The sequence below is a fragment of the Tenrec ecaudatus genome, chromosome 18 (genome assembly GCF_050624435.1).
Source record: "Tenrec ecaudatus isolate mTenEca1 chromosome 18, mTenEca1.hap1, whole genome shotgun sequence".
In the NCBI taxonomy this organism is placed as follows: Eukaryota; Metazoa; Chordata; class Mammalia; order Afrosoricida; family Tenrecidae; genus Tenrec; species Tenrec ecaudatus.
This window is the reverse complement of record NC_134547.1, coordinates 37,408,579-37,428,275: the sequence shown is the minus strand read 5'-3', so window position 1 is coordinate 37,428,275 and position 19,697 is coordinate 37,408,579. Positions and strand designations below refer to the sequence as shown.

Genomic DNA, 19,697 nt, shown 5'->3' with positions numbered 1-19,697 from the left:
TGAGTGTCTTTGCCTGGAGGAATCTAATCTGTCATTTGGTTACCAAATTCTACCCACATCATCACAGAGGGGCAGGGAAGAGGATCGATGAGAATCCATCAGAAAATTCTAACACCATAAACCCAAACCAAACCAGTTCCTGGCTAGTCAACTCACATGTCACCTCTAGATAAGCAGGATTTGGCTTTTCTTCCAAGGTGTCTCTAGGTAGATCTGAAACTCAAACCTTTTGGATAGTGATCAAGTGCTTAATTATTTGTGCCATCCAGGGACTCTCTTAAACATAACAGAGTGAATTAATTTATTCAGCTGTTTTCTACCCAGACAGGAGACAAAAAATTAGCATACGGATTCTCTTGGGGCAAAGACTCTTTAAAGATGAATGAAGGGAAGTCATAATTGTAGCAGTGCTAAGGGCAGAGGAGCCCTATCGGTGTACTGGTTATGTGTTGGAATGCTAACTGCAAGGTCAGCAGTTCAAAACTACTAGCTGTTCCGCAGGAAAAAGATGGGCTTTTTAATCTGTGTTAGTCTGAAAAACAAATTCAGAGACACTTATATGGGTATAGGAAAGAGCTTTATATAAAGAGTATTTGTACATTAAGAAAACATTCCAGTCCAGATCAAGTCCATAATTCCAATATTAGCCCATATGTACAGTACCAGTCTGTAAATTCCTCTTCGGACTCATGCAACACATGCAATGATGCTGAATGCAGGAGGATCACAGGCCAATGGGTGGAAAGTCTAATGAATTCAGTGGCTGTGGAAGCATCTAAGTGCTGGCATGGGTCTCCACGTGGATCCTCCAACTCCAAGGCTCTGGCTGCCATCAGCATAGCTCCATGTGGCTTGTCAACAGGAATTTCTCACAGGGAGTGAATGTGTGTCCCTTCAGAGAGCTATTTATCTCCTCAGCACCTTCAGATGAGGTCATCAAGCTGCAACCTGATTGACAGGCTCCACTCCACCTCTTCATTCTTAATAGTCTCAAGTTGGCAACAGATTATGTAACTACTACACTACCTTTGTAAAGAGTTACAGTCTTGGAAGCACACAGGGGCCATTCTCTTTACACTAAAGTGTTACTATGTTTTCGCACTAACTTGATGGCAATGAGTTTGGAGTTTGGTTTTGTAGAGTAACCTTGGAATGGAGGGAAACACACAGAACTGGGAGACAACGTCATTAAATTTGTAGTGGCCCAGGCGATAGATGTTTTTGCTGGGGGCCCTTAAGTTGATTGTGACTCAGCAAATTCAAATGACAGATTAAAACTGATCGTTTGGTTTTTATTGGCTCTACTTGTTATGTAAGTTGATTGCCAGGTAGTTCTGAGATGTTGGGTGGGGTGAACCACCAGCCTTTTTGTTAGCAACTGGCAATTGAGTGTGTAATCATTGCACAACTTGGGCTACTTCCTTAGTGGGTAAAATCACAACCACAAAAACTCAGACCTATTGAGTCGGTTCTGTTTCCCCAGTATTGGACTATGAGGCTGAGAATTTTTACAGAGTGGGCAGCCACATCTATCTCGTATGAAGCAATTGGTGGGTTTGAACTTATGACTTTTAGATTGTAGCCCAACACTTAATCCACAGCACCACCAAAGCACCTTCTTATTAGGGACTAGATAATTGAAAAACAAAACTCATGGTGACCCTATAGGTCAGAGTAGAGCTGTCCCATAAATTTCCCAAGACTGTAAGGAGCCCTGATAGCATAATAGCTGCTAACTATGAGGTTTAGCATTCAAACCCGCAAAATTTCTCCTCCGGAGAAGGATGAGGCTGTCTGCTTCATAAAGATTTAGCCATCCCAGAAACTCAGTTCTGCTCTGTTTGCTAAGGTCACTATTTGACTCAATGGCGGTGAGTTTTGGAATCTTCACATAAATAGCGACATCTTTCTCTAGTGGAAACTCTGGTGGGTTGAAAACATCCACCTTTTAGTCAGCAGAGCTTATTTATTATACCCCCCAGGTCTCCTCAGGAGGTCCCGAGCTGTGGCAGGGGGGATGAAAGATAAGGTAGTAAAAGAGGGAAGCTGGGTTGTTTTAATACATAGTCTCGTGATGTATCAGTCTCTGAATCTCATAAGGCCACAGGGAGGAGACATGTTCCTCCCCCTCAATTTCACCCTAGACTCAAGTGGTCTGACATTCTGTTCTTTCTTCAAGACCAATAGCAGCCAAGAGAACAATGGGACCAATGCAGTTTCAGGTGACCTGCTGGATAATCCACAGCTGCCCTTTTACCAGTTGGTCTATGGCCTCAGTGCCCTGTTCCTGTCCTGCTTGGGGATCTGCTCTTCGGGGGCTTTCACCAAACTCACGACGAAGGCATCCACAGCCCTGCACAACAGGCTCTTCAGCAAGGTAGGGGCTCAACGAGCTGATGTCGTCTAGCTTTTTACTGTTATTATTATTTGGGTATAAAATGTATAATAAAGCATTTTCCAGTTCCAAAATATTTTATATTTCAGTGATACTATACAATGATTCTTTGGTTGTTGAATTCAATTGGTTCCAAATTCGTGTTCAAACACCGATAAGTTTGAGAACTGAGCATATTTTTTTTCCCGTAAGAAATAATAGAAAACCAATTAATTGGTTCTAAGCCCCCCAAATTGCACTTATAAATTCATTTGTCCAGGACTTTAACACCAACTTAACAGCCCTAAGGTGTGGAAGTATCCCCTAAAACATCTAAACACAATAAATACAGTACATTAAATATAAAAATGCAATACAGTCGATAAAAGTAAATTTTTTCCGTTACTGTTTTGTTGGGGTTTTCGGAATGGTACACTAACATGGGCTTCACTTTAAAATCCCCACTAAAATGTTTATTTCCAGCAACAGAGCGAGCCTATCTTTCAGAGGCTCATGGCCTGAAATGACTTTTTCTGTTTCATCGTGAAAGCCCGACTGGGCATTTTTTCCTCAAGAACTCTGGTTTTGTTGGAGTTGAGCGCTTGCTCCTCCTCCAGGTATTGGGTAAATGCCGGCATTCAGCTACGAACGCATGACTTCACGCTCACGTGCTCTCTCTCCTGCCGCGTGCCTGGCTTCACTGTGCAGGCCTGTCCTCTTTTCTCACGTTCCTCCCACCGCGGGGGGCTTTGTCCCCTGCACACTGGCTGCTCAGCACTCGTTCCCACGGTCTTAATCCACGAGGGAGGCTTTCGGCCTTTGCACATGCCACTTTGCACATGCCACTGTCTCAGATACTCTCTCGCCATCAAGTTGCTTCTAAAATAGCCAAAGGAACAGGACCTTTTCACCCTCTTCAGCGGTCTGGGTTCTTTGTTGGGTTCACAGTTTCACACCTTTCGCTGCATTCGCGAGTTCGCCACCCGCCTCCCAGCCCCCACCATGATGTTGATGAGGTCGCCTTAGCCACATCAGGCAGGCGGTGACCTGCTTCACGTTTCCTAACAAATGCTTCCTTTGACTCCCTCGTGATCCTCGCAGTTCGCTCTTAGCTTTCCTGCTAGCATACCTTCCTTCGGAGCCACGGTGGCAATATTTTGTGCCGTTAAGTGCAAACAAAAGCACACGCGCATTTGAGAGCATGGAGCTTAGACTGAAGCACCACGCCTTTGCGTCTGTGAAGTGATGTGAACTGTGAGTCACTCTTGGCCCATATAGGTTTTTGTGAAGTCAAAGTTTTGGTTTGACTGTAGAGCAAAGTTATTACAAACCCTGAGCAACCGCCCCCCTACCCCGCCCCCGCCCAACTTTGCTTGCGTTTGACGATAATTTGAGTGATGAAAAATTTGTACTTGGAGCCGTTCAAGAACCGAGGTACGACTGTGTAATCCATATCGTGCTGCCACGATCCCTGTCCTTTTCGGAAGCATTTCTTTCACCCTCAGCAACATAAAACTCCGAGCCCCTTACAGACACTCCCCTCCACCGCTCTTCCCTGTCATCTCTGGTAACCACCAAGGGCCTTTGATATCTTTATATCTGTCTAGTTCATATGAGATCATACAGTATTTGTGCTTTTGTGACACATTTACTTCCTTCTGCACCATGTTTTCAAGGCTTACCCATGTCATAGCACATTAGAACTTTTCGTTTGCTACTCTTTCTGTCTGAGTAGTGTCCCATGGTGTGTCTGAGGGTAAATAAAAAATGATTCCAGTTTATACATGCATGGATTTATTTCAAACAAAACATATTTAAACTTGTCTCTTTGATCGGTCCATGGCTAAAAGCAAGTAATAACACTTATCTTAGTCTTGTTAGGGTGCTTTAAAAATAGGATACTTTTTTGTTATGAAAAAATGATTTTGAGATCAGGGCTAATATAAAATTTTACGTTTTACTTTTAAATTTTAACTTAACATTTTCATTTTAGTTAAAAAATTTTAATTTTAATTAAAAAAACTTTAAACAAAACCAAGTGGACATCTCCCCAAATCATTGAAGTTTTGCACAAAGTTTATGGCAATGCTTCCCCACACAAAACAACATTTCAAAGATGGATCAGCTATTTTAAGAAAGTCTGGGAAGACCTTGATGACGAATTCAAGCCAGAGAAGCTGGCACTTGCAGTGAGATTTGTGTTATGTGGAACTTGGTGGAAACAACAATGACTAGTTTTCTGGCCGAATCTAGTTAATGTCATGGTGACCCATCTATATCAGTGGAATTCTGTTCCATAGAATTTCTAATAGCTGAATTTTAGAAGTGCTGTCTTTCAAGGTGCCCCAAGATGAACTTGAGTCTCCAGCCTTTTGGTGAGCGGTTGAGCATTCAACTAGGACTTTTATTACTAACGGTCAAAATGCTCCTTCATTCCCACCCCTTTCATTAGTTTTGGCATTCATAGATACTACCCTAGTGTTTAAGGGTGTTGAGATGGAATTCCTTAATGTCAGCAGTTTGAAACCACCAGCTACTCGAGGGAGGGAAACGGGACTTTCTACTTGTGTAAACAGTTACCCTCTTGGAAACTCACAGCGGCGGTTCTACCCTATCCTGTAGCATTGCTATGAATCAGTATTAACTCCTTGGCAGAGAAGTTTGTTTTATTTTTTTTTAATCCCTTGTGGCATAGTGGCTACGGGTTGGGCTGCTCATCCCATGGCCAGCAGTTTGAACTCACCGATCTCTCGAGGAGAAAGGTGAAGCTTTCTATCCCTGTAAAGAGTTGGTCCTGGAAATCCACAGGGGAAACTCTACCCTGTCCAATCGGGTCCTTGTGAACAGGACTCGATGCCTGGAAGATTTTTTCCCCCTTTTCCTGAGATACGAGGACATGGGAAAATCAAATTGGTTAGTCAGTGGAGCCTTTAAAAATGTCTTCTGTGAAGAACATGGCTGTGCTTGGCAGGTGTGTGTGTGGGGGGGGGCGTGGACCTGGGAGGCCCATTCCAGTCATGGTTTTACCCTAACTGCTTGGGTAACCTTGAACAAACCACTAAACCACCTCTCCTCCTCTGGGCCTCAGCTTCCTCATCTTTAAAATTAGATGCTGAACGAGATACTTTTGTGACAGCTCTTTCAGTTTGAAAAGTTCTTTCATCTTCAGAGGACTGTATGCCCACTGTAGATGTCATGTTGGAAGGAATCTCTCTGTCCCCCTCCCTACAAACAGATTCCCTTGCTGTTGAACTCGTGCTGATTCTTGGCAATCCCGTGTTAAAGAGTAGAATTGCTCTATTGTTTTTCTTGGCTGTGATCTCAACTTTTAGGTTGGTAGACCAGCACAACTGTTCTCACCATCCAGGGATTTCAAAGGGAAAGTTGGCCCAAGAGTTGGAGTAAAATCGCTGCTCCTCATCTTTTGAAATCCTGAGTGGAAATGAATCTGGTGTAGGAAATGATAAGAGCTGGTTTTGATGGACTGCGTAGCCCAAGTTAAGTACAGCTTTAAGCCAATTCACTGTACTGTCTCTGTCTTTCTTTATATCGTGGTGTACACAGTCTAAAACTTACCATTTTGACCAGTTTCAAGGGTTCCATCCTGTGGCATCAATCACACTTATAGTGTGGTGCAACCACCAGTATTTTTCATACTTAAAACTTTTTAATCACCTCCACAAAGGAAAACTCTGCATCCATTTTTCTGTTTTTTTTTTATGACAGGTCTATTGAGGTAAAAGGCACACAATAAAATTCACCCAATTGAGAGTGTTTGAGCACACAGACAGATGTCTCACCACACTCTCACCACACTGCTATGCGGCTTTGCTACCATCTTGGTTTTCACAAATATGTGCACTGAAACTCAGAGGAGTTTAGTAACTTGCTCAAGGTCACGCAGTTGGAGGTGGAGGAATTCAGCAGAACGGGAGGCCACACAAATTGATTCAAGAGGCCATGCTGTAAGCCACTTCTCTCTGCTGCCTCCAGGCAGCCTCGTGGGTTACTTCCTGCATTTTTCCAAAACCTGTGGGTAGCAGGCGTCTTCATCAAGTCCCGTGTCAGGTGTGCAGTTATTCCCACCATCTGATTACTTTTATCTTGCAGGTTCTCCACTACCCCATGAGCTTCTTCGATACAACGCCAATGGGCCGACTCTTGAACTGCTTTGCTGGAGACTTGGATGAGCTGGACCAGATCGTGCCTATGCTTACTGAGGAGTTCCTGCTCTTGGCTTTGTTGGTGCTTTCCATCGTGTTGATTATCAGTTTGCTGTCTCCATATATCCTGGTGATGGCAACATTGTTGGCCATCATTGGCCTTGTTTTTTATACGTGAGTGGGATCCTTTCGCTTGTGAGAGTGATGTGTGACTTGGGGCGAGAGACTGGGATAGTCCGCGCGTGTAATTATCCAGGTCACTCACTCTTATTCTTGGTGCAGGAGGTTCAAAAGGGCCATCAGTGTATTCAAGAGACTGGAGAACTACAGCCGGTCTCCTTTATTTTCGCACATCCTCACCTCTCTGCATGGCCTGAGCTCCATCCATGTCTATGGAAAAACGGAAGAGTTCATCAGCAAGTAAGTCCTGTTGTTCATCTGAGGACAATAGGTGCTATAGCAGCGGCGTGGAGTGGAAGGTAGAAAAAATTATACTCATAATTGTTAAATCTAAGTAGAGGCTCCACCGACGTGCATTCAATCAACATTCTAATGTTTTATAGTTTTCAGGGGTTTTTTTTGTAGTAAAAGACTAGGAAAAAATAAAGGACGCATCTGTTAAAAACTCATTGACACTTTAGTAAATTCTGACTCATAGTGACCCTTTAAAGGTAAAAGAACTGCCCCCTTTGGGTTTCTGAGGCTGTAAATCTTTTCAGGAGCAGAAGCCTCATCTTTCCTCTTGCAGAGAAGTTGGTGGGTTTGAACTGCCAACCTTGTGGTTAGCAGCCCAACACTACACCACCAGAGCTAGATGCTCCTATATGCTCACGTAAATTAAGAGTCTAGAGGGAAGACTGAAATCAGATAAGGCTGGTCCCAGAGGCTTAGATATGTCTCTAGGAACTCTGCTGTTGTTTTACTTTTATGGCTTACACGGTGTTAATGTTAGCCAGCACCTTGGAGACTCCATGGCAGCTCCAGGGTCCTCTCATGGTAGCAAAGTTGCTGTCGTGGCTTCATACCTCCTATGATCCGATTGAAGAACTCACTCTCTTCCAGTCATTTACTCATAAACCCTGGTAGTTATTGCAGCATTAATGGTAGGGGAACCCTGGGTTCGACAGACGTACGTGGTCTTCAGGCTGCTTTTCCCCTCAGGTTTAAAAGGCTGACTGATGCACAGAGTAACTACCTGCTAATGTTCCTGTTTTCCACTCGATGGGTGGCATTGAGACTTGAGACCATGACCAACCTGGTGACCTTGATGCTAGCCTTGTTCGTGACGTTCGGCGTTTCTTCCACCACCTATTCCTATAAAGCCATGGCTCTCAGCTATGTCTTGCAGGTGAGAGAAGGAGCCTTTGACAAGCAGAGCTTTTCCAGGCTGAGCTTGTCACAGGCCCGTGGCCTCTGGAAAGACTCAGAGGTCCATGTGCCTTTGATTACAACTTGGGTTAAGCCGTCTTGTGAGTTTTGTGCATAACCTTCTGAATGCTGCTTCTGTGCTTGATTTCCTGATGTTAGTTCTGAGCTGAGAAGTCTGCATTTAGAGATACTTCATGAAATTGTAGAACATTGGGATTGAAGGGAATCTTATAGGTTACAGAGCCCAATCCTTGTGAAGATGGGGAAACTGAGACTAAGAGTGAAGGAGTTGTCCAAAATGGACAGAGTCTTATAAGCAGAGCCAGGACGAGAACTCTGACTTCTTGGTTTCCTGGATAATATCTTTTTTCTTTACTGTTCATAACCCAAGTTCATAACCTAAGTTCTCAAATGTTTGTGAATCACAAGGTAGGGGCTTGGGTGTTGTTAAAAAAGCAAGTTTCCCTAGAGTGAAGCTTTTCAAACTTTAACATGCATAAAAATTTAAAAGATTTTTTGACCCCATCCTTGGAAATGTTATTAATTCTTGGGTCAGGGTGGAATCCACAGAAGTACCACATTGGAGGAGCACTGCTATAGAGATTGTGGGTCAAGTCCTGGAGCTGAGAAGGTTGGGATCTACTTATTTATTTATTTAAAGATCATTTTATTGGGGGCTCTTATAGCAATTCACACATCAATTGTATCAAACATATTTATACATATGTTGCCACCATTCTTTCCCAGACATTTACTTTATATTGAGCCCTTGCTATCAGCTCCTCTTTTAGCCCCCTCCCTACTCCCATCCTTGTGACCCCTAGATAAATTATTATTATTTTCATATCTTACATCGACCACTGTCTTCCCCCCCCACACACACACACTGTGGTTTTTGTTGTTCATTCCCCCTGGATGGGGTAGGGGTGAGAGGGGGTTGTTGTTATGTGTCGATCATCGCAGTTGGTTCCCCCTGCCTCCCCTTCTCTCCCCACCTTCCGCCTACCCTTCTGGTATTGCTACTCCCATTCCTGTTCCTGGATTCTGTGTGTTGTGGACTCTCATCCCTTAGCTGTACCTAGGCACATGCTCCAGTCTAGCCCAGGTAGTACTGGGGTCTTAATAGTGGGCCATGAGGAAGCTTCAAGGACCCCGAGGAGTATTGTGTTCCTGTAGGATATTCTGGTGTAGTAGGTCTGTGTACCTCGCTTGGAGAAACATGGCCAAAATCCTTGATACTGGGCCACACAGGCATTTGAGGAATGGAGACAGAATGGCTACTTAAGGTTCATCTTCTATAAAATTCCACAGAAATACTGTCCTTCAAGGGCCAATTCATGGAATCCTGGGTGTACAGGTCCAGTGTATACCATCCATTGGGGTTATACAATTGGCTTTTTCTCTGACTGGCTTAAGTTCCTATGTATTTCTCACTGAGTTTTTCATCATTTCCCAATGATGACACATTATGCTTATATGCATAGGGCCATGTCTTGCTCCTTATTGAGCCTCTTGCAACAGATACTCATTTATACATCTGCCTGGGTTCAGAACCTTAACACCAATTGAATTTATTGAGAGAATGCGTGGAGATTGTGGGATGCTGCTGTTTTCTTTCCTTTAATTTTCACAATACTCCAAGCATGACCTTAAACATATTGTGCCTGAATAGATGGAAGACCAAAAGAGTTGTGGGACAAAATCAAAGACAATGTACATGAAGGAAGCAAAAGGTCATTAAAAAAGACAGAAGGGACGGAAATAGATTCCAGAAAAGACTCTGAAACTTGCCCTCAAATAAACTAAAGCAAACGAAGGAAGTAATGAAGTGAAAGAGCTAAAAATATTTCAAAGGGAGGGTTGAGAAGACAACGGATTACACCTACTCCTCATTTACTATCTAGTTACTTGGCGCTTTGCATTTACGGCAGTAGTAAGACACCCATTATCCAATTACTTTGGGCATTAATAAGATACGTCTTGCTTTGGTGGGTATTGTTATGTGCTAATTTGACTGGGCCATGATTCTCAGTGGTTTCACACCTATATAAAATGTAATTTTCTGGTATGTAATGATTTATTGTGTTATTACTTAATATTGTAAATGGGCAGTAATATAATAAGTCAGTCATCCTCCCATTTTTTTAAATCTGATGTGGTCATCCTCATTGTTATATAAGGGTGATTTTCACATAATTACCTGGTCTTTGAAACCTAGCCATTTTGAAAGGGAGGAGTGGGCAAATAATGATAGATCCAATGAAGAATATTCTGGGCATTTCTCAAGCTGAAAGAATTAAAGAAAAGTTCATCTTTGAGTTACAAGATTGAAAGATTCTACAGGCAAACTATTGAATGAACTAGAAATATGGAAGAAAGGAAGAACAAGAGCCAGTACACCAAACAGATTTGGCTGATATTCAACCATTTCAAGATTTCAGGAGGTAGTATGTGATCAAGAACTGATGATATTTAAGGAAGAAGTCCAATTTGCTCTAATGACAAAAAGTAAGACAGAAGGAATTGACAGGATACAACCTGAGATAGTTCAACAAACTGGCAGAACACTGGAAATACTCACTTGTCTGTGGCAGAAAATTTGGAAGACATATACCTGGCTAGCTGGCAGGAAGAGATCACGTTTGTGCCCATTCCAAAGAAAGATGGTCCAACAAAATATGGAAATTATTGAACAATGTCATCAATACCACAGACAAGTAAAATTTTGCTGAAAATAGTTAAAAATGGTTGCAACATTATCAACAGGGAACTATCAGACATTCAAGCCAGATTCTGAAGAAGACATGCAAGCAGGGAGGTCATTGCTGATAACAGCTGACACGTGGCTGAAACCAGAGCATACCCGAAGATATTTTCCTGTTTCATTGACTATGCAGGGATTTCAACTCTGGTGATCTTAAAGGATTATGGATAGAATTGTGAAGAATGGGAATTTCAAAACACTTAACTGTGCATAATGGAAACTGCCTATAGACAAAAATTCAGTCATTCCATCAGAATAAGGAGATACTGTTTTTCCTAATTTAAAATAAGGAAAAATTTGTTTCAGGTTTGTACCCTTTTATCATACTTGTTCAAACTGTATGGTAAGCAAATTATCTGATCAACTGGACTGTATAAAGAAGAATTCAGCATTATGAATGGAGGAAGATTCATTAATAATTTGCAATCTACAGATAGCACAACCTTGCTTGCTGAGTATAGAAAAAAACTTGAAGCACTTACTGATGAAGATCAAATGCATAAAGATAACACCAAGAATAAATAACATAAAGAAGATATAGCAAACAAACCTCACAACTAGACCAATAAGCAGCATCATGACAAACAGAAAAGAAGTTGTCAGTGCTTTTTTAAAATTTGGGTCCACAATCAACACCCATGAACGCAATAGTCAGGAAATCCAATGCTGTATTGCATTGGGCAAGTTTGCTATAAAAGATCCTATAAAGTATCAAAAAACAGAGATGTAACTTTGGTGTCACGAAAGGATATCCTACCCCAGTCTGGCACTTTCGATAGCTTCATATGCATGTGCGAGCTGGACAACAAACCAATGAGTACGGAAGACGTAGAAGAGTCGATGGGTTTGGATTATGATGCAGAGGAAGATGAGACCGCCAGAAGGATAAACAAATCTGTCTTGGACAAAGTACCTCCAGAATCTTCCGTAGAGTGAGGATGGCAAGACTCTATCTCATGTACTTTAGACAAGTTACCAGGAGTGGCCAGTTTCTAGAGAAGGACATCATGATGGGAAAGCAGAAGATGCAAAGGGCTTACGTGCTTTGAAATTGATGAGGGAAAGGAATGTACAGATGTGTTTTACACAATTGATGTACGTCTGGATTGTGATCAGAGTTGTATGAGTCCCTAATAAAATGTTTAAAAAAATAATAAAAAAAATAAAATGGATTATCTAGTCCTTAAAAAAAAGAACGAAGAAAACTCTACTAAATGTGATTAAACTATTGAATTGCATGATATGTGAATTATATGTCAATAAAACTGTTAAAAATCCAACAATAAATTCCAAAGGATGGCTATAAAAATACTATTGAATGATGGATCGTTATAAGAGTTGTAAGCCTTCCCCAATAAAATGATTACTTAAAAAAATAAATAAAAATAATGTTCCCTACCAATCTAGCCCCCTGATTTAACTATTGTATAAAGTCTGTCTACAGCATATGTAAAAGTATAATTAATACAATTGCTATAAAATTTGTAAGAGTCCCAATAAAATGATTAATAAAATTAATTAATTACTTTAAAAAGAAAAGAAGACCCTCAATGATGTGACTTTACACAGTGGCTGCAACAACGGACTCCAATAGAGTAATGACTATGAGGGAGATGCAGACTGAGCAGGAGGTTGTTCTGGGGGGAGGGGTGGGTGGGTTATGAGTCAGAATTGACTCGAGAGCCTCCAACAGTAACAAAACGTTAGCCGTTATTGTGGATTTGGTTTGAGGAGTAGGGGGAGGGTACCGAGTGGTCTCCAGGGGCTTTGAGCTTGAACACCTCAGTAGTCTCTTGACTTCTTACCAGTTCTCATTGGTTCCAGCTGGCATCCACCTTCCAGTGCACTGCCCGGATGGGTTCTGAGGCAGAAGCACACTTCATGGCCGTGGAGAGGATGCTGCAGTACATGAAGGTAGGCTTCAGCTCTTGCTCTAGGGCGAAAGCTCTGAAAGCACCACATCCTGCCAGGGGAAACATCTGGGACCACTGCAGCCCTCCAGACCCTTCCTCCTCACCTATCCCAGAATACCTCTCTGAACTTTTCAGTATAATACCATTGGCTTTTTTTGTTTTTTGACTAACACGACGTGTCTCAAAGCATTGCTGTGAGTTATCTGCCCATTATAGAAATGAGAGATTATATACCTTGCCAAAGAGTAATACTAATATTGTTGTTATTGCTATCGTCATAATGGCTACAACAATTGCAATAAACCAGAAGTTCCCATCAGTTGCTGTCGAGGCAGTTCCGACTCACGGCGGCCCACGGCTGTAGAGCGGACAGCCTCAGTTTTGCTGCACAGCATTTTCGAGGCTGTGTTTTCAGAAGCAGACTGCCAAATCGTTCTTTCAGTCAGCTCTGGTGGCTTTAACCTGTCATCGTTTTGCCTTGTAGTGGAGCAAATTCCACGAGTCCCACCCTACGGACCCCTGGTGCCATAGTGGTTACGCACTGGGCTGCAATCCCCATGGTTGGCAGTTTGAAACCCCCTGTAGCTCCTGGGGAGAAAGACTGGCCTTTCTACTTCCATAAACGGTTAGAGTCTCGGAAACCCGCAGGGGGTAGCTAAGGGCCATTATTAACTCCATGACAGTGAGAAGGACTCTTATTGTTGTTATTGCTTCTATTTATGTCATGGAAGTTAAGCTCATGGATTCTGGAGTCAGGTTGCCTGGATTCAAATGCATGTTTTCCTACTTGGATTAGCTGTGTAGCCATGGACAAGTTATTCAACCTCTTTGTTTCCCATTCCTTAAATGGGAAAAATAACAGCATCTATTACACTGGGGTATTTCCAAGATTAAATGATATACAGTGTAAAGAGCTTAGAGCAGTATCTGGTCCATAGTAACCCTTTAATAAAGTTCGATATTATGACTGAGCCCTTTATATAAATTATTTCACAGAATCACAAAACAATTTTATGAGGTCAATTGAATTAGTATTCCAATTATTCAAATGAGGAAACTGAGATTTGACGAAGCTGAACATTTGCTAAAAAATCACATAGCCAGGGCTGGCAGAGCCCTGTGCTCCTCAAGCCTGTGTCACTGTTAGTGAAAGGAGCTAGGACTGGCAGCCAGGTCTCTCTGCTTGTTTTCCGGGGTTCTACAAATTAGTAGGCTTGGAGTCCAGCTGGCGTGAGCTTGAGCCCCAGCTCATGCATTCAGAAACTGTGTGATATTAAGCAAGTGGTTTGACTTGTTTGAGCTTCTAGCGCTGCTTCCCAAAGTGGGCAATAGTAGCTTTAGGCCGTACTAGAATGTTCTAATGGAGCTGTAACAGCAGATGTCCACACTATCCTGGATTAAAGGCTGCAGTAAAAAGTTTTCAATTGGCAGGGGGTGGTGGAGGTGGGGTGGCACAGAGTAGTTTATGGTTTGTTTGTTTTTTGTCCTGAAAAGAGGCCAGTAGGCCAAATAAATTTGGCAACATAGTCTCTTTGCTTCCCTGTAAAATGAATCTAAAAATGCCTACCTCACAGGATGAGGCTAGAGAGAAAGAGGTGTGAGCAAGCACTCTGAGCTAAAAAACACACCCTCTGAGGTGGGCTGTCTCCACTGTCCTCAGTTATTCGGTATTATATTTCTGTAGAGCCAGATACACAATTAGAAACAGTGCTCTAAGCTACAATGAAGGAGCTAGCTATTTGAGCCACTCATTCTTCTGGGACAGCATTATGAGCATTTCAGGTGAGTAAAGGGTGCTTTGAAGTACAGGAACCTATTGTGGGTTTCTCTGGTCGCACATGCTGTGTGACCGTGATGCTCAGCAGGCTGGGAGAGTCACACACACAGCACCTGTGGTCAGTGGGTTGGTGGGCCTGGCCCGAGGTTGATGATAACTGCTGATTTCTTTTTCTTTCTTTAAAAATGAGATGAGGGACCCTGAGGCTCCTTTGGTCACGGAAGGTGCGAGCTGTCCCCCTGGGTGGCCCCAGCACGGGGAAATAATCTTCCAGGATTATCAGATGAAATACCGAGTCGATACTCCAATCGTCCTTAAAGGCATCAACGTGACGTTTCACAGCCAAGAAGTTGTGGGCATCGTGGGAAGGACGGGCTCTGGTGAGCTGAGCAGGTGTGGGGTGGGGCTTTCTTGTCCTAGCCTTTGGTCTTTGAGAGTCTGTTTAATTTGGAGGCGTGTGTTCTGGGCAAGTGATCATTGCACTCTGTGCTGGGTCTGCTGGCTAGGGTCATGACCAAAATTCCAAGGTTCTGCGGCTGTGGCATTCCACTGGGAGAGAAAGAGAGGTTGCCAACGAAGAAAGAAATAACTAAAATCATTACAGGCTTTTGTGATAACAGGAAAGAGACAAGCCGAGTGAAATTATACTGGGTTGGTGGGCTACCTGAGCGATGGTGCCCTGGATTGGGAGGTGACGTTTGAGTTAAGACTTGAAGAGGGACCACAATCCAGGGGAAGAGGGCTTTAGATCAAGGGCAGCCCATTCGTCTGGAGGCTCTGGGAGAGTAAGGGGCACGGGTAGAGCATAAGCTATAGGTCTCCTTTTGTTTCTACTCTCTCTTCACTTCCCTTCTTAAACTGAACCCATTATCGTTGAGTGGATGCCAACTCATAGCAGTCCGATACGACAGGGGAGAGGTGATCCTGTGAGTTTCCAAGTCGGTCACTCCTTATGGGGGTAGGGCAGCCTCATCTTCCTAACTTGGAGGGGCTGGTGGTTTTGAACTGTTTCTCTTCTTAAACTTCCCTTCATCAGTCTCTTCTTTCCTTCTCTCCCTTTTTTCTCCTCCTCAACTTCTTTATCCCCCATCCTCTTCTATCACTCTCAAGAATTCTGCCCAAGCATCTTCACTCTCCCCGTTTGCGTTGTTGAAAGACACACTGCTCAGATTTGGTTCTTGCCTCCTATGAGCCGAGGTGGCTGTATTCGTTGCTTTGAGAGGGCTGCCCTTCTAGGGGGCACCCTGTGCGTCCTCAGGACTTTGTAGAACTGATTTGATTCCAAGACGAAGGACTCCCAGATATCATAATCTAGGTGTTCTTCCCTTGCCATTTCTCAACTGCCAGTTGGCCCAAGAGGGCTGGATCTCACCTAGTAAAGCTCTCAGTCCTATTGGCTGCATTCATTCAATAGACGCTTGTCTTTATTCCATATCTAGTATGTGTCTGGCACAGAGGAGTAAAAGTTAACAAGACACACAGCCTCTATCCTCCTAGGGAATGAAACCTAAATGGCTTTGGGGTCTGGCACGTGACATAGATGAGTGAAAGGGACCCGAGGTGTGATGACAAGGGTGAGTGGGAGGGCACCAGGACAAACAGGAGAACATACCACCTAAAAGGACTCAACTCTGACTGCTTGCCTGGGGGGTGGGGTGGGGGATGGAAACCACTGTTTGTTAGTTCTACTGAGTTTGTAAAAGAAGTGTGACATTTGAATTTTTGTCTTTGGGAATCTTTGGAATTTGTAATGCTGGCAAGGGATTTGAAAAATAATGGCACCATTGTGTGTATGAAATAAAACAGAAATGCGCATAGAATGTCACGCAGGGGCTCCATTCGCGACCATCTAGGCAAGCTATAGGGAGACTGCTCATGAGTTAGGCCACCACTCTAAGCAGAGATTGCAGTCTTCTTCTGTCCTATCAGTGTTCGTGATGATAAAGAATGGGCTAGGGAGGGGAGTGGGTCTATTTTAATATCACATGTGACTTGTGCTGCCCTCAGGAAATGGAGCCTCATTTATTTCTGGTCCTACAGGGAAGTCCTCCTTGGGCATGGCTCTCTTTCGCCTTGTGGAGCCCACGGCTGGGCGGATTCTCATCGATGGGGTGGACATCTGCAGCATTGGCTTGGAGACGCTCCGATCTAAACTCTCAATTATCCCTCAAGATCCTGTCCTGCTCTCTGGAACCATCAGGCAAGTGCGAGTTCAGATGCCTTGGTGGTGTAGCAGTATAGTTTTCTTAGGAGTATAAGATTAGTCAAATAAAACCTCCCATGTGGGAGATCTGGATTTGATTCTAGGCTAATGCACCTCACGCACCTATGTATCAATGAAGGCTTGCATGTGGCTGTGATGCTGAACAGGTTTCAGTGGAGCTTCCAGAGTAAAATGGACTAGAAGAAAGGGCTGGCAATCTACTTCCAAAAGTTATCCAGACCACAGCGATCTGATAGCCAATCTACCATGTGAATGGGGTTGCCTTGAATCAGGGCAGCTAACAACAGCAGGTCAGGTGCCAGTCTGATGCACAGGCCTGACCGCAGAGCGAGGGCTCAAGTCCAGGATTCCAGTGCTGGACTTCCTCTGATTAGCTTGTGCCCTTGCACCTATATCCCACTTTCTGGTTCTCAGATCTCTTCTGGCAAATGGAGTTCTTTGTGTTTACCTCGCCCACTGCACTGAAGTGTCCTTGAGGATTGAATAAGGTCTTGATATACATAAGAACACTTGTCAACTCTTATGTTCTAAACAAAAGCAAGGCATAATTTATTAAATACCTCAAAGGATTGGTCATATGTCAGTTCACCATTAAACATATGCACTAGAACTGCCATATATATTTGTGTCAGGGTGAAGTTTATTCTCTTCTCTCTATTCAAGGTGAAGAGTTTTAGTCGAGGGATTAAGAAGTACTATTTTACAGGGGACACAGTATGGGAAGTGGAAGGGGAAATAAACAGGTGGGTCATCCAGTGAAGCAAACAAATTACAAGAAGAAGAGGTAAGTGCTAGATCAAAGATGTAAACGAAGTGCTAACGGAGCTCAGAGGTGGAGCAATTCCCTCTGCCTGGATGAAGGCTTTACAGAGGAGGGACATTTGCGCAGTGTCTTGAATGACGAGTAGTGTGCACTTGGCGGAAAAGTCGTTCAGAGAAGTGAACCTTGTGTGCACAGAACCAGAGTTTCAAAAGGACTGCTGTGTGAAGGGAATGGTAAACCATGAAGGGATCGATTTCTGTGTATTCTAGTACGATTTTACCTTGATATGAGTAGTAAAAATATAAATTAACATTTATTGAGCATCCATATGTGCAAATCCCTTGCTTTAAGATGCTATCTCACTTTCTGAGTTAAAATATCACAACCTGTCAGGGTGTGCTGAAGCACCTAACACTGATAAGTCACCAGGAAATGGTTGTAAGTAGAGAAATACTAGTCTGCCAGTTGTATGGGGGAGGGACTTACAAATGAGCCTGTCTGCGAGCATGCTTTGGAGAGTATTACTTATCATGCACAAGATGATTTTACCTGACATTTAAAAAATATAACCCAACCTTATACACACAAGGTGCGGCTTTCAGAATGGGGACGATATAAAACAGAAGTGAAGAATAGGTTTCTGTCCAGGCCCTGTGGCGAAAATGTTCCTGTGCAAACTCCAGTTTACGAGCTGTGAACCATAGATCAATCCCAATTTCCTGTTGATTAGGTGACCAGTTAAGATTCTCTCCACTGCAAGAAGCAGAAAAATCCAAGTTCAAAAAACTTAAGCACAAAAGGCCTCTGTTGCTTCAGGATACTGGGAGGCCACAGTTGGCTTCAGGGACCAGTTTCCCCCCAGCTTTGTCTTGGCATATTCCCAAGAAAGGCATCTGGGAGTTATATTTGGAGTTTCCTGTTCTTGGTGGCAAAATAGTGATCTATTCCATTCAATCAAGTGGAAAAGAGAAAACCGCTTCTCTAGTGGCTACCCCAAAGGCTTAAGGTACTTTTGATTGGTTACTTTATTATCCTGAACTGCTCGAGGTGGCCAGTGATGGTCATGTGCTGACTGACTTACACCTGAGTCACTTACTCCTCCCCTATAGTCAGTGGTAGAGCCCTATCTGAATGGCATGGACTTTGAGCTTGGGAGGAGGTAGAAATAAAGCATGGAGTCTGTTGCCTGGAGAAGAAGGAATAGGTGCTGGGAGGCTCAAGAAAATACTTACTCATAGGGGTGACATGGGTTTTCCTAAATGCTTTCTTTCTCCACCATCTCCAAATCATCCAGTTCCAATCATTCTTGGTGATTTATTGTAAGAGAACAATCTCAAAAATTGAGTGACGTTGTTAAGACTTTTCTCCTCTTCTATGGTAGATTCAACCTGGATCCCTTTGATTGCTGCACAGATGAACAGATCTGGGATGTCTTGGGAAAGACATTCCTTGCCAAGACAGTAAGTAGTTCCAGAGCCTCATATTTGGTCTTAGCTGACCTTTTCAAGAGGGGACTTCATCTTTTGGTGGCTCCCTTCACATGATATTTTTGATGGTGCTGCTTTAAGGGAGAAACTAAAAAACATGACAGTGAGATGATTTGGGCGTTCTAAATAAAGACATGCATCTCAGTCTCTAACCATGTGCTAGGTACCCAGAAAAGACAAGGTGGATAGGTCTTTGCCTTCCTAGTGCTTACATTCAACCGAGATAAAGGTAGCGGGCAGCATAGTACGTGAAATACCTTTATGTAGTAGTTAGCGCTGTAAGATATTGCAGGGCAATTGTACCAATAGAAACTTCAATGGGAAGCAGTTACTTTGTATCATGTGAGCAGACCTTTTAAAGGACATCGGAGCTGAGATCAATTTTTGAAGGGCAGCCAGGCAAAGATCTTTGAGAGAACATTCTCGACAGAGGAACTCATAAATGCAAAGACCTGGAGGAGGGGGCAAGGGAAGCACAATTATGGAACACAAAGGCCATCCATCATCCAGAGTGGAGAGTAGGGGCAGAGAAGTGCTACAAAACATGCCAGGAGAGTTGGGTGGAGGTCAGCTCCTAGCCGCTTTCTGCAGTGGCCAATGCAGCATCTCTTCTTCCCTCAGATCTCAAAATTTCCACAAAAACTGTTCACAGAAGTTGTAGAAAATGGGGAAAACTTCTCTGTTGGGCAAAGACAGCTGCTCTGCATTGCTCGAGCTCTCCTTCGAAACTCCAAGGTAAGCCTGCGCCCACGGGGGGTGCTGAGAAGCCCTAAGAAGTCACAGATGATGTCTGACTTGGCACACCCCACTGGCTACATCTTATGTTGCCACAAGATTGTCGGTGCCAGGCTCTTTCCTTAAAAA

At 43.3% G+C, this 19,697-nt stretch overlaps 1 protein-coding gene across 1 annotated transcript in view; it reads left to right on the top strand.

Annotated features, from left to right (window-relative positions):
• The window catches only part of ABCC11 (ATP binding cassette subfamily C member 11), a 105,923-nt gene that overhangs the window by 82,329 nt on the left and 3,897 nt on the right, over nucleotides 1-19,697 (top strand). Inside the window, exons 19-27 of the mRNA XM_075536694.1 lie at nucleotides 2,180-2,377; nucleotides 6,485-6,711; nucleotides 6,820-6,957; nucleotides 7,699-7,885; nucleotides 12,494-12,583; nucleotides 14,550-14,739; nucleotides 16,400-16,559; nucleotides 18,728-18,806; nucleotides 19,455-19,568. Coding sequence (XP_075392809.1) covers nucleotides 2,180-2,377; nucleotides 6,485-6,711; nucleotides 6,820-6,957; nucleotides 7,699-7,885; nucleotides 12,494-12,583; nucleotides 14,550-14,739; nucleotides 16,400-16,559; nucleotides 18,728-18,806; nucleotides 19,455-19,568 — 1,383 coding nt within the window. The remainder of the gene's footprint in view (nucleotides 1-2,179; nucleotides 2,378-6,484; nucleotides 6,712-6,819; nucleotides 6,958-7,698; nucleotides 7,886-12,493; nucleotides 12,584-14,549; nucleotides 14,740-16,399; nucleotides 16,560-18,727; nucleotides 18,807-19,454; nucleotides 19,569-19,697) is intronic.